Source organism: Pararge aegeria, chromosome 12, assembly GCF_905163445.1.
Source record: "Pararge aegeria chromosome 12, ilParAegt1.1, whole genome shotgun sequence".
Taxonomy (NCBI): domain Eukaryota; kingdom Metazoa; phylum Arthropoda; class Insecta; order Lepidoptera; family Nymphalidae; genus Pararge; species Pararge aegeria.
In genome coordinates this window covers 16,384,149-16,396,771 of record NC_053191.1, presented here as the reverse complement: position 1 = coordinate 16,396,771, position 12,623 = coordinate 16,384,149, and the positions used below count along the sequence as shown (strand labels likewise).

General features: G+C 35.2%; 1 protein-coding gene across 3 annotated transcripts in view; it reads right to left on the bottom strand.

The window, feature by feature from the left end:
* Window positions 1-12,623, bottom strand: part of LOC120628247 (TBC1 domain family member 1) — a 63,589-nt gene that overhangs the window by 43,152 nt on the left and 7,814 nt on the right. For 2 of the 3 annotated variants that reach the window (XM_039896525.1, XM_039896526.1), the window contains exon 1: window positions 4,640-5,408. Coding sequence is in view for 1 of the 3 variants with exons in the window: in XM_039896524.1 (XP_039752458.1) it covers window positions 10,394-10,499 (106 nt within the window). In the remaining 2 variants the exon portion in view is untranslated. Of the gene's footprint in view, window positions 1-4,639; window positions 5,409-10,393; window positions 10,500-12,623 lie in introns of those variants that run through there. The other variant, XM_039896524.1, reaches the window with a different exon arrangement.

Genomic DNA, 12,623 nt, shown 5'->3' with positions numbered 1-12,623 from the left:
TTACTTCTAACACTTCCAAGATAAGTGTACAAAGGATTTCATGAGGATCGGGTAAGTAGTTTTTGCGTAAAAGCGTAACAAACAAACTTACATTGACATTTATAATATTAGTAGGGATATATAATAATTATTATGTTACATGTGTATATATAAATATATTTATTCCTAAAGTGTTTGTCTCACTCGTTTTTCTCGCACGTCCGGCTGGTAGAAAATGTTTTAACATTGAGTCCGCCTTTTGTAAACCGTTTTTTATTTGGTTGGTACTATGCAGTCTTAAGAGAATGCCGATAGCAGCATTCTCTTAAGACTGCCCCGCAAGGTTTTTTTTTAACCAAGGCCATACCCCTGGTCTGAAGTTATTTTGAAACATGCTAAGTTTCACAACCTTTTAGGTATTATCTCCCCAAAAAGGAAAACCAAATATTAGCATACTGTTACTTCACACTGGAGTTATCTCTAAGTTCCGGAACACAGTGAGCGTATCTAACGCAGCTTATTAACATCAGGTTACTCGCATACATCGGGCTGTATACAATATCTTCTACGCGGCCTAACTATACGTCATTACGCGATCAGAATGAAATAATGAGAGGTAATACTTAGCCGTAAAACTTAAGATAAAAATTTAAGCGAGGTTCAATTTTCCGTAAACCGTTAGCGTATTCTATGTTATTTTAGTAGTAGTATGGCTTTTAGCGACAGAGCTCATCCGGGGGAGTACTACCGCCATCCTTATTTCTGCCGTTAAACAGCATTGCTGCAATCATGTACGGTATAAAGGATTTGGGTGCCGGTGTAATCTCAGGCACAAGAAGTTAAGTTGCTTAAGTTGATAGACACAGGAAAGGACACTTTGCAGGAAGTGTTCCTTGCAAACCTTACCAAGTGTTGCTCTGTTTATAGGCGTTGTTTTCCACTTATCATCAAGTAGGCTACCTTTTGATTCGTCAATTATTTATATAAAAAAAGAAAAAAGGTTGCTCCGCCCTAGCAGGTGTCATAATATAATGCCTTGTGGCCAAGCCGTCAGCGTATTCTGCTTGAAACGCTCAGAGTAAATTAACGTGATAAATTTAACTACTTGACTAAATCTTCGTGACTTTTCAAAGCCAGCAATAAAATGTCGTAATGTGCTTAATTCATACTAATCAGATAAATGCGATTTTTTTTTCATTTGTTTATCCTTATTTTACGCAGCAATAGGGCGCCAGATCTAAATGAATTTTTGCAAGGATATATTCTAAGTCAGAGACGGAGCGTCCCTTAGGCAGCGGCGTGCACTTCATTCATGCATAAAAGTATTGTCTACCTTATTTTTTTAAATAACTTGCATAGTAGGAGGATTTTGACATTTTATCATGCTGCCAACCTGCTTAATGCTTTCCCTTTAGGGCTAGCGTGCGTGCTACCACATAACTATGTCTCTAAAAAAAAGACATAAGTTTTCTTGTGACTATAGGTGTGACAGAAGCTAAGCTTTGCTAGTCACAAGTAGCCTATCTGTCTGTAGAATACTTTTTTATAAATTTATTACAAATTATCGCACATTGCTAACGCCTTGTGACCGAGATTAGCATAATCTGCGAAAAACGCTCAGTATGTTTTAGCCCTAAATTCTTTCGAGGCAAACGTGATAAATCTACGTGACTCTCTGAAGTAAACAATGCAATGTCGTGAGGCGCCAAATGCAAAATCTTTACTATACAAAAGCATGTTTGTTGGTTTTTCCTTATTTCACGCAGCGACAAGGCAACGGATTGAAGTTTTGTTAACTTCCATGGCGCAGTGGTGATCGCTGTGTTTTTATATGTCAGAAGTGAGGTTCGAACCCCGACAAGAGCCACTTAGGCATCCATACTAATAAAATAAATGTAAAAGTGTGTTTGTTTGTCTTCCCTTCTAGCTCTAACTACGCAACCAATCAAATTGAATTAGCATCAAGTATGTTGAAATGACGCCGAACAAAGTAACAAAGGATTTGTAAAAAACCGTAACAAACGCGGACAAAGAACGGGGGCAACAGCTAGTAAACTATAAGTAGTACCTACTTCATGACTCCCACTGTTTCTATAGGTACACATACCGTTTTTCGGAGTTGCAGTACACGCATACGAAGACACGGTCAGAGGTAGTCTTTCATAAATTTCAATAATAACGAGAAAAACAACTTTTGTCTTAAACAACAAGGCATGCAACTAGGAATGCAAACAATAATAATATAATTATCATTACCGGCCCACTACTGGGCATGCGGCATGCCGCATGGGTTTCCTCCCAGAATGCCTTTATTAAGGCCGTGGTCTACCACCCTGGCCAAGTTCGGATTGATAAAGTCAAAGTCAAAGTCAAAGTCAAAGTCAATGTCAAAGTCAAAGTCAAAGTCATATATTTCTATTGAAATAGGCACATAGATGGCACTTTTGATGCGTTTTTATATACAATATGTGTACATAGCAGTGAGTAGTGATGCCGATAACTACAATCGTAAACTCAAAACTAAAGCTACGAGGATTCCAAACGCGCCCTGGTCTAAGAAGAAGCCCACAAAAAACTTAGCCGGGTGTTATTTTTGTTATCACCATCTCACAATGTCATTAGAAAATATTTAAGAAGCAACCTGGTTAGAGCAATTGTTCACACCCAAGCTTTTTTATCGTTTACGTAGTCCTTTATACTATAATAGGACTTTTCTATAAGCTTTCGCTTAATATAAACTTTGAACTTCTTTAGTGACATCCCCAAGATATCAACCGGTAATTTATTGTAAAATTGTTTACAATTTCCTTTAAATAAATTGCTTATTTTGTGTCGAGTGTACTGCACTCTACACACCTTCGATAGACTCCACACCTTTGAGAACATCATGGAGAACTCTCTGCATGCAGGTTTCCTTAAATGCTTTCCATCACCTTCAAAGCAAGAGATATTTCATTGCTTGAATAACACATAACTCCGAAAAGTTAGAGGTGTGTGACGGGCATGGATCACATCCGCCCCAGAGTTAGGTCAAAGTCTTAACCACTAAACTTTGCTTTGCATTTAACATGCCATTAATTCCGTCCTATCTTCATAATATTATCATATTTAGGTAAATGCTCAGAACGAGGTGGCCGAAATCTTTCCCACTAGACTATAGCCGTTTCTCTAATAACAGCGTTGCCTAGTTAAGAGCGTGAAAGAAAGACAAACGAACTCACTATGACATTTATAATATTACCAAGAGTGCCTAAGTGGCTCTTGCCGGAAATCGAACCTCGCTTCTCATATATACAATCACAGCGATAACCACTTCGCCATGGATGTTAACAAAACTTCAATCCATTGACTTGTTGCTGCGCGACATAAGGACAAACCAACAAACATGCTTTTGTGAATTAATAATAAATAATAAAAATTATTATTTATTTTTAAAAGATTTGTTTTATAGGACAATAATAACGATAATAATAAATAAAGTTAATGCAGACGAAAAAAAAAACAAAAAAGTAATTTAAAACCTAAAATTATTATTCTCGCACCGGTGCACGCAAGACCAATACTTGAAAAACGGATTTTTAAAGTCCTCATTTAAAGTGCAAAGGATGGTATTGGTGGTACGTCTAAGACTTAGTATTAGTAAAGATTTTGAATTTACGCGCCGCGCGACATTGCATTGTTTGCTTCAATATAATTAATTATCTCTAATGCAAATATTATTTTTTTCGGTTAATTGTACACAGACGTATGTATATAATAAGTATTTATATGTATTTTCTTTATTAAAAAATGTTCATCAGCTATTTTAGTACCAATAACAAAAGCTACTAGCTAGATGGCTATGCATTGTCATAATGAATGAATGAATGAATACACTTTTATTGTACACAAAAGAAAAAAAAAAAGGAGTTACAAAGATATAAATACGTATCAAGAGAGTACAATTTGGTCAACTTGGCCATAGTATAATAAAAAAAAACATGTCAATCTCTGTAGACTAAGATCTTAGGCTAAGAATAAAATGAAACCAGAAACTTTAAATAATCAGAACGAAATAATATCAAAACAGTAATTAAGAAAACCGAAGCGGCATTAGTCCTGTAGCTTTTCAGAGAAAATAAGATAACATACTTAAAAGTAACTAAATTAACAAGTAAAGCTTAAATAATACTAGCGGACCTGCGCGACTTCGTCCGCGAATGAGTCGACTTAAAAAAATAGTCGTATGTTTAATTTTCCGAGATTCCGAGATTCCAATATAAATGAATAAACCCCCTGTATACTAAATTTCATGAAAATCGTTGGAGCCGATTCCAAGTTTCTAATTATATATATATATATTTATTTATCGATAAAACACGAATAAAATTACATTTTCTAACAATGAATCCTAGCTAGATCGATTTATCGCCCCCGTAACCACCTGTATACTAAATTTCATGAAAATCGTTGGAGCCGATTAAGAGATTCCATTTATATATATACAAGAATTGCTCGTTTAAAGATATAAGATTATGTAAAAATTTACCTAAAATGAATCGTACGAATTACACAAATGGCATTAAAGACTATTTACACGTATAATAATCGTATCTCTCCTTCGTGGTAGGTCACACAGTACAGATTAAAATAGTTCAAACTAAGATACCTTAATACTTACAGTTTCTCAAATTTTCATCATCAACTGTATCGGCGATATCAAAAATCCTTCTTTACAATCTTCACTGACTGTTTTCTAAATAAATAGCGTTTGTTTCACTCAATTAAAAGTATATTAACACCTCGACGATAAAAAATCGATTTCAGGTATCATTAAACTTGTTATTGCGCCGATTAAAATTTCCACACTCGGAAAATTCTATTCTATTCAATTCTCGTTTTTTTTTCTATTCTATCTATACTAAAAAAAGTCCTTTAAAACCAATGTAAACAAATCTAAATTTTTTCAATCCACATTTTTCACTTCAAAAATAGAACTCCTGATTTGAAATTGGAACACAATCAGATGTTTTCTGTTTACATTGAACGCCTGAATCTCATTCCCATTGGTTTAAATAAACATATAAAATGTTTTGTGCGATATGTATAAACCCCAATCCGTGGTAGAGAAAGAGATGGTTGTACAACTGTAGCTATAATAACATACACAAATTGCTGCTGTCCCTCTTCTAACTTTCGGTTGTTAAACACAGCGCACCGTTCATATTATGTTTGGCATTCGAATCGTATTCTATTTTGATTCCATTCCGCGAATTCAAAATTTAAAATGATTATCTTTTTAAATCACCTATATAGAGTATAAGTCCATATCCACACTGTGTAATATGTGAAAGTATAAGAGGTCCATTTCACATGCGAGCAATATTAATAGGGCACCAATCCAAAACTCCGCGTTCGAAATTTGAGAGACCGTTCGATACACGCCTGGCCTCTGTGACAGCGAATACCAAACTGAACCTGAATTCAACATCTCGGCTTGGCTGTAATGACGATGTTTAGTACGTCACTCGATCTTGGCGAACTGTTCAAACAAGTTGATGACTTTTTGATTAATTAACATATAGTATAACTTCACTTCTTGTACTTTGGACTTTGAATAGGCAGCGTAAGGTTGAGGTTATGTTTTTTTTATGCAAGAAATAATAAGTAAAGTTTTAAAAATTTTACAATTCACTGTTAAATATTTTAAAGGAAAAAACAATAAAAGTACACTTGCTTTCCGAACAATTTACAAATGTTTCAAAATAAAAGCACGTAAATTTTTATTTCAAAAAATCGTTTAATCGTTACTTAATAACGTATTTCAATTGAATTTTGAATACGGTTCGTTTTTTTTTTAATTCACTTCATGTCTTGTACGGCAAAAGTTTGCTTTTGAAGTTGCATCGATGAAAATGACGCGCTTTATTTCGCGAACAAAAGAAAATATGCAATCGACAATTGTTTTTTTTTTTACTTTAGGGCATCCGAAGCACTTAAAAAACGATGATCAACTGATTACAATTGTCGATAGGTTGTCTAAATTTAAAATTACACTCAAGGCCCATGACGCTTAACTGTTCCGGCATTAATGTCAATCATGCATTGTTTTGTTTTAATTAATTAATTATGATTCTGTCACCTTTAATGGTATTGTAGGAAAAAATACAATTTTATTAATATATTTTATATTCAAGGCTTGATCAAGGGTAAACGGCAAACGAGCAAGCAAGGTCGCATATTCGGTTGAAAAACACAAACGTTTTTGTATGGAACCATCATTCGATGGAATAACTATTACCTCAATATCTATGCATCTTTAACTCTAATCTTTAGTTAAAAAATATATTTTTTCGTCCAATAAAGGCGAAAATAAATAAATTTGCATGTTTATGACATGCAACTCTACTTAATGATTTTGAAGTTAATCGTGGTGGTTTTTTGTTTGATAGCTATGGTCGTCAACGGGTTTGAGCACAGAATTAAGAACGTACAGAAACCGTGTACACGACTAATATTGAAGCGTCAAAAACCACTCCACTTTAGTAGTGTTTCTCGAACTGGCAGTTAGTCACTTTACTCTATTTAACAGTTGGCAGTAATTATTTTACCTCTAATGTTAAAAACGATTACCATACAATGTGGAAAATGGGAAAATTTATGAGCTAGCAACATTCCGCGGGTGTGAAATTACACGTGGGTTTGAGGAGTCTTTCTTGCCTTCTGACTTTTCACTTCTGACTTCAGCAATTCTGAAGCATCGCTTTAGCTTCTGATAAGTCTTAGCTATTCGCGCGTGTTAAATGTGATTGAAGAAAAAATAAACTTATATTTGTATGTACACATATTAAAACTTTTAACAATAAGAAGCACGACGTGATCAAGCTTGACATTTGTATGGTAGGTTATTACATAATTATTAAAGAGTTCATATAATGTATAGTCACTGTATCTCCAAAAGTTCTAATAAAAATTAAACAGGTTAAATTCAAATTCAAAATTTTATTTATTTCAAGTAGGCCTAATATAAACATTGGATAGAAGCGGCGTTACTTTTCGGAAATCCATGCATGCATGCATCTATAATTTGCTATAGTCCGCGAAAAGCAGGAGAATCTGTATTGTGTAATTTATAATTTTTCAATCCTTATACTGCATACCGAACAGATCGACGGCAATGTACCGTTTCGCTCCGAAACCGGAGCATCCTCAGGAAATGTTGACTTTACAATGAATAATTGTTAATAACTATTCATTGACTTTGACTTTAACTTAACAATAATTCTTAATATAAACACTTTTGAAACGTCAGGTATATCTGTTTCTAGTGACTCTACCACCGGTTCGAAAAGATTCTACCGAGAAGAAGCCGGCAAGAAACTCAGCACTTGCTCTTTTCCAACATCATTTTGCAATATTTAACAATCATTGTTCAATCTTGTGTGAGATGAAAGCGGAGCCGCATGCTTCCAAGCAACCTTGTCATTGAGAAATTCATCAATAGTAGTAACCGATGTATAACCGATGCATATAATATACGTGTTTTTATTCTTTAAACGTATGTAAAGGTAAATCTAATATTACCTTCGGTATCATTTTATAAACGCGTTTACCTAGCCCCACAAAGGTTTTCTAAACTTTTCTAAGACGATATGCTGATTTCACCAATTTATGTCCGTTTCTAGTAAGTCAATTGTTAATATCGACTTTTTTTTGTTTTGTTTTACATAGATTAAATTGTTATAATATAATGCGAAGCAACTGTAAGTAGGTACACCTATTTCGTTAAGTTTTTCACGGACGGATTCTGAATTTATAAATCTATTCTTTGATGGCGCGGGTTATACTGATGAATGACTATTTAAATCGTATTACAACTATTCGGGATACAGTTCCAATACAATTGTATATTAAATGTATAGTATAAATAATAATTAAGTAACATGGGAAAAAATAATAGTAGTATTATTATAATTTAATATAATGTACACCGAAAATTGCAGACCCCTCACGGTGGATAGACGACATAAAATGCGTCGCGGGGAGTCGCGTGTGGTAATATAATACAATACCTATGTCCAGCAGTAAACATCCTATAGTTGACATGATGATACTATAAAATTGATGAATTTCTTTATAACGACGATTTCTTTCATCTCTCACAAGATAGAAAAATGAATGTTAAAAGTAAATAGTTGATGTTGGAAAAGAGCAACCGCTGAGTTTCTTGCCGGCTTCTTCTCGATAGAATCTGCCTTCCGAACCAGTGGTAGTGTCACTACAAACAGACAGACTTGACGTCTTACTTACGTGAATTATAATTTTTGAATTTTGAAAGATTAGATAAAGTTGCCCGACCACAATTCTTAACTTAATAAGGGAGTATATTCGTTTGATAAAACGTAAGTATGATCACGGAAAAAATGTTTATCATACAAACATGAAAATTTCAATGGCCGTCTCCAAATTCCCTGCCATCCCCTCTCTCATTCCATCACTAATACACTGCAAATCAAACAGGTGCGGTTCAATTACTCCGTCAAATGGTCCATCCATTAGTATATCCTAATCTGTCGTTGTCACGATAACATGGATGCCAGCGATAGCTTATGTAAATGTTTTATGTACACTTCGTTTAGGCACCTACTTCATTATGACAAAACCGTCCTTTTATAAAGAGGGGTGTGTCTTCATAGATAGCGTATGACAACGACTATGACACCAGAAGGTGTCTTTGCATCGTCTAACTAGCTTCTGCCCGCGACATCGTCTGCGTGGACACACAGAATTGGGTCCAAAATTCTACCCATGTTCTCGCCTGAACCATGTATCAAGTGTTTTTTTACATTTATATCGTGACATTTTTACAATTCTTAGTGTTCTGTTAACCTTCGCATAGGGGAATGGTCCAGCAAACAGATAAGATATAGTTAGGATTATAACTCACAATATTATATTATACAATGCCTACCCTTAGATTTTTATAAAATACTAGCTGTTGCCCGCGACTTCGTCTGCGTTTGATTTTGTTTTTAAAGTATTCAGTATTTGACGGCCGACTGGCGCAGTTGGCAGCGACCCTGCTTTCTGAGTCCAAGGCCGTGGGTTCGATTCCCACAACTGGAAAATGTTTGTGTGATGAGCATTAAGTGTTTTTCAGTGTCTGGGTGTTTATATGTATTTTCTAAGTATTTATGTATATATAATTCATAAAAATATTCATCAGTCATCTTAGTTCCCACAACACAAGCTACGCTTACTTTGGGGCTAGATGGCGATGTGTGTACTGTCCTAGTATATTTATTTATTTATTTATTTATTTATCGCTAAGCCTTAAATGACTATAGTAGTAAGTATATATATATATATATATAACACGTGACTGTCAATTAATTATAGACAAATAATTTGCAATAAAATAAAATTGCGACTATAATTAAAGATCTAAGCTAACCTATCTCTTAAGTTGGACTAGACTGCTCACGGTGTGCCAATTTAATTTAAAATCGGTTAAGTAGTTTAAGAGTCCATCGCGGACAAACATCGTGACAGGAGATTTATATATATTAAGATTATATGCACTGTCACTCGAGATGATCTAAGCTTTCTAAAGATATAATTATTATTAATTCATTCATTAATTTTCTGGGAAAATATATTCAATAATAATAATTGTTTTTTTTTTTTATTTGGTAACTATGCCCATCTACACTATTATATAACAGAATAATTAAAAACTAAACTAAATCAAAAAACTTACATGAAATATTAATATCCCTATCCCTATCCCTACTCTCTACTAATATTATAAATGTCAATGTAAGTTTGTTTGTTACGCTTTCACGCAAAAACTACTTAACCGATCCTTATGAAACTTTGTACTCATATTTTTGGAAGTGTTAGAAGTAATATAGGGTCCTTTTTATCCCGACATTAACCTCGGTTCCTTTGGGAGAGGGAATTAAAGTGTTTGACGATCTTACACCATAACTCCGACAAATTATAACCGATTTAAATAATTATTTTTGTACTATAGAGGTTATAATATGTGTTTTTTTTTGCAGATCTGATGAATGTAGTTGGAGATAGAGTACAGAATGCATGCCTGAGAGTTCTACATCATGTTCACTGAACACACCTATGAGAATAGGTGTGCGGAGTCCACCAATCCGCACTGGCCCAGTGTGGTGGACTACCGCCTTAACTCCTTGTCATTACGGGAGGAAACCCGTTCTCTGTAGTGATAAACCGTGTCACGGCAGATCAGAATACAGTTGTTGCCACCCCACCTCTTCCCGGTGTCGTACGAGGCGACTAAGGGAATATAACAGAACGAGCAGCAGCGTCCTCTGTTCTACCATCTTCTGCGGTCCCCAATCCGTCTGCCAGCAGAAGCAGCAGTGGAATATTATAGGCTTTTGATGGATAAACTTACCTCATTGGATGTGCTGGCTCGGAACAAATAGCAGTGAAGCAGACCCTCCTTCTCATTCAGGAGTATGTAGAACAGCTCGTTCGGTCTCCCTGGCACTTGACTGGCTCTGTACGGACAAACAGTATTTATTCAATATTTAACAAAGATTTACTTTTTGACGGCCGATTGGCTCAGTGCGCAGCGACGCTGCTTTCTGAGCCCTAGGCTGTGGGCAGTGGCGTGCATAGAGGGTATGCACAGGGTGTGCAGATGGTATAAAATGAAGAAAACCTCCGGTACGAGTTATAAAAACTTAAGGATTGGCATTGTAAGTGTTATATAAAACCTAGCCTAAGTATTTTTAACTAGTACTGGAGATTTTCTTCATTTTATATCATCTGCATACTCTGTGCATACCCTCTATGAGCGCCACTGGCTGTGGGTTCACTTCGTGTGATGAACATAAATGTTTTTTTAGTGTCTGGGTGTTTATTTATCTTAATATATATAAATCTCCTGTCACGATGTTTGTCCGCGATGGACTCCTAAACTACACAAACGATTTAAAATTAAATTGGTACACCGTGAGCAGTCTGGTCCAACTTAAGAGATAGGATAGCTTAGATCTTTAATTATAGTCGCCATTTTATTTTATTTCAAGTTATATATATATATATACTACTATACTCATTTAAAGCTTAGCGATACTGAATACTTTAAAAACAAAATCAAACGCAGACGAAGTCGCGGGCAACAGCTAGTATTCTATAAGTATTTATGAATATTATTCATAAATATTCATCAGTCATCTTAGTACCCATAACACAAGCAACGATTACTTTAGGGCTAGATGGCGATGTGTGTATTGTCGTAGTATATTTATTTATTTATTAATTATTTCCTGACGCTCCAGTGTCGTTAATTATCTCGCAGCTCTAGCGAAACGTGCGTAGTACTCTACATTGCCAAAGATCTGTTTGGTGTGGTGGTATAGATTGAAGTTATAAATTACACCGTACAGATTCTCCTGCTTTTCACGGAGCATAGCATATAAGCGCAATATTCATTGTAGCTATATATGTGTACAAAGGTAACAAACAAACAGATATACTTTTACGTTTACAATATTTGACTGGATAATACAAAAATGTTATTATGGTGGACAGATTAAAACTAAAAAGAGCAATATTAACGCTGCACATCTCTCACGTCACAAAGTTTACACACTCGAAAGCGACTCTACGATTACAACTATAACCTCGTCGGATAGAAAACTTCAAATACCGTATAGTTTTCTACATTCTTTAAGAATGTTATGCAGAACTCTCAGGCATGCAGGTTTCCTTACGATGTTTTTCTTCACCTTTAAAGCAAGAGATATTTCACTTGTAAACGATCGGAACTTCAAGATATTATAAGTGCGTGCTTGAGATGGAACTCGGTCTCCTGAGAGTGTGTTTTATTACAAGCCCCGATAACCTAGTGGTTAGGAGTGAAGATATTCTTATTTCCGTGCTCCGTTTTCCGTAGCTCAGTGCGAGCGTTCCGTTCTTGTATATTTCATTATTATATTCCATTTCCCGAATATAATAATATGTTCTTATTATTCTCCCAAATATTTGGGAGGTCCCAGGTTTGATCCCCGGCAGGGGAAAATTGGAATTTATAATTCAGAATTTTCCCTGGTTGCAGCCGTAGTTAGTTACCCCGCTACCGACAAACAAGTTCCGCCAAGCGATTGAACGTTCCGGTACGATGTCGCGTGCAAACCGGTGGGAGGTATGGTTTTAAATCAAACTTCAGTAACAGGTTGACCCGTTACCATCTTAGACTGCATCATCACTTAACAACAGAAAAAACACTTTATTGCACGCATAACATAAAGGAAAAGAAACTGTATGAAGTTTAAATTAAAACACATTGTAAATATGCAAAGGCGGCCTTATTGCTGCAAGCTATCTCTTACAGATAACCTTTTTAGATATGACTTACAGCAAGATAACAGGATAGTGCCAAGAGTGTATATATGTACATAATTACCAAAAGGTACACATACAAATATTATATACATTATATATATAAATATATCCACAAATATACGTTTTTTGTAAGGCCATTTTAACACCATTAGGTCTAGGAATGCATAATGTTTTACGTCAACAAAGGTAGTATAGGTTGTTCTATCTAGGTCTAAAATCTAGGTCGAGGCTCCATGCATATTGAGCTCTTGGAGTCAGTTTAATACGTAACC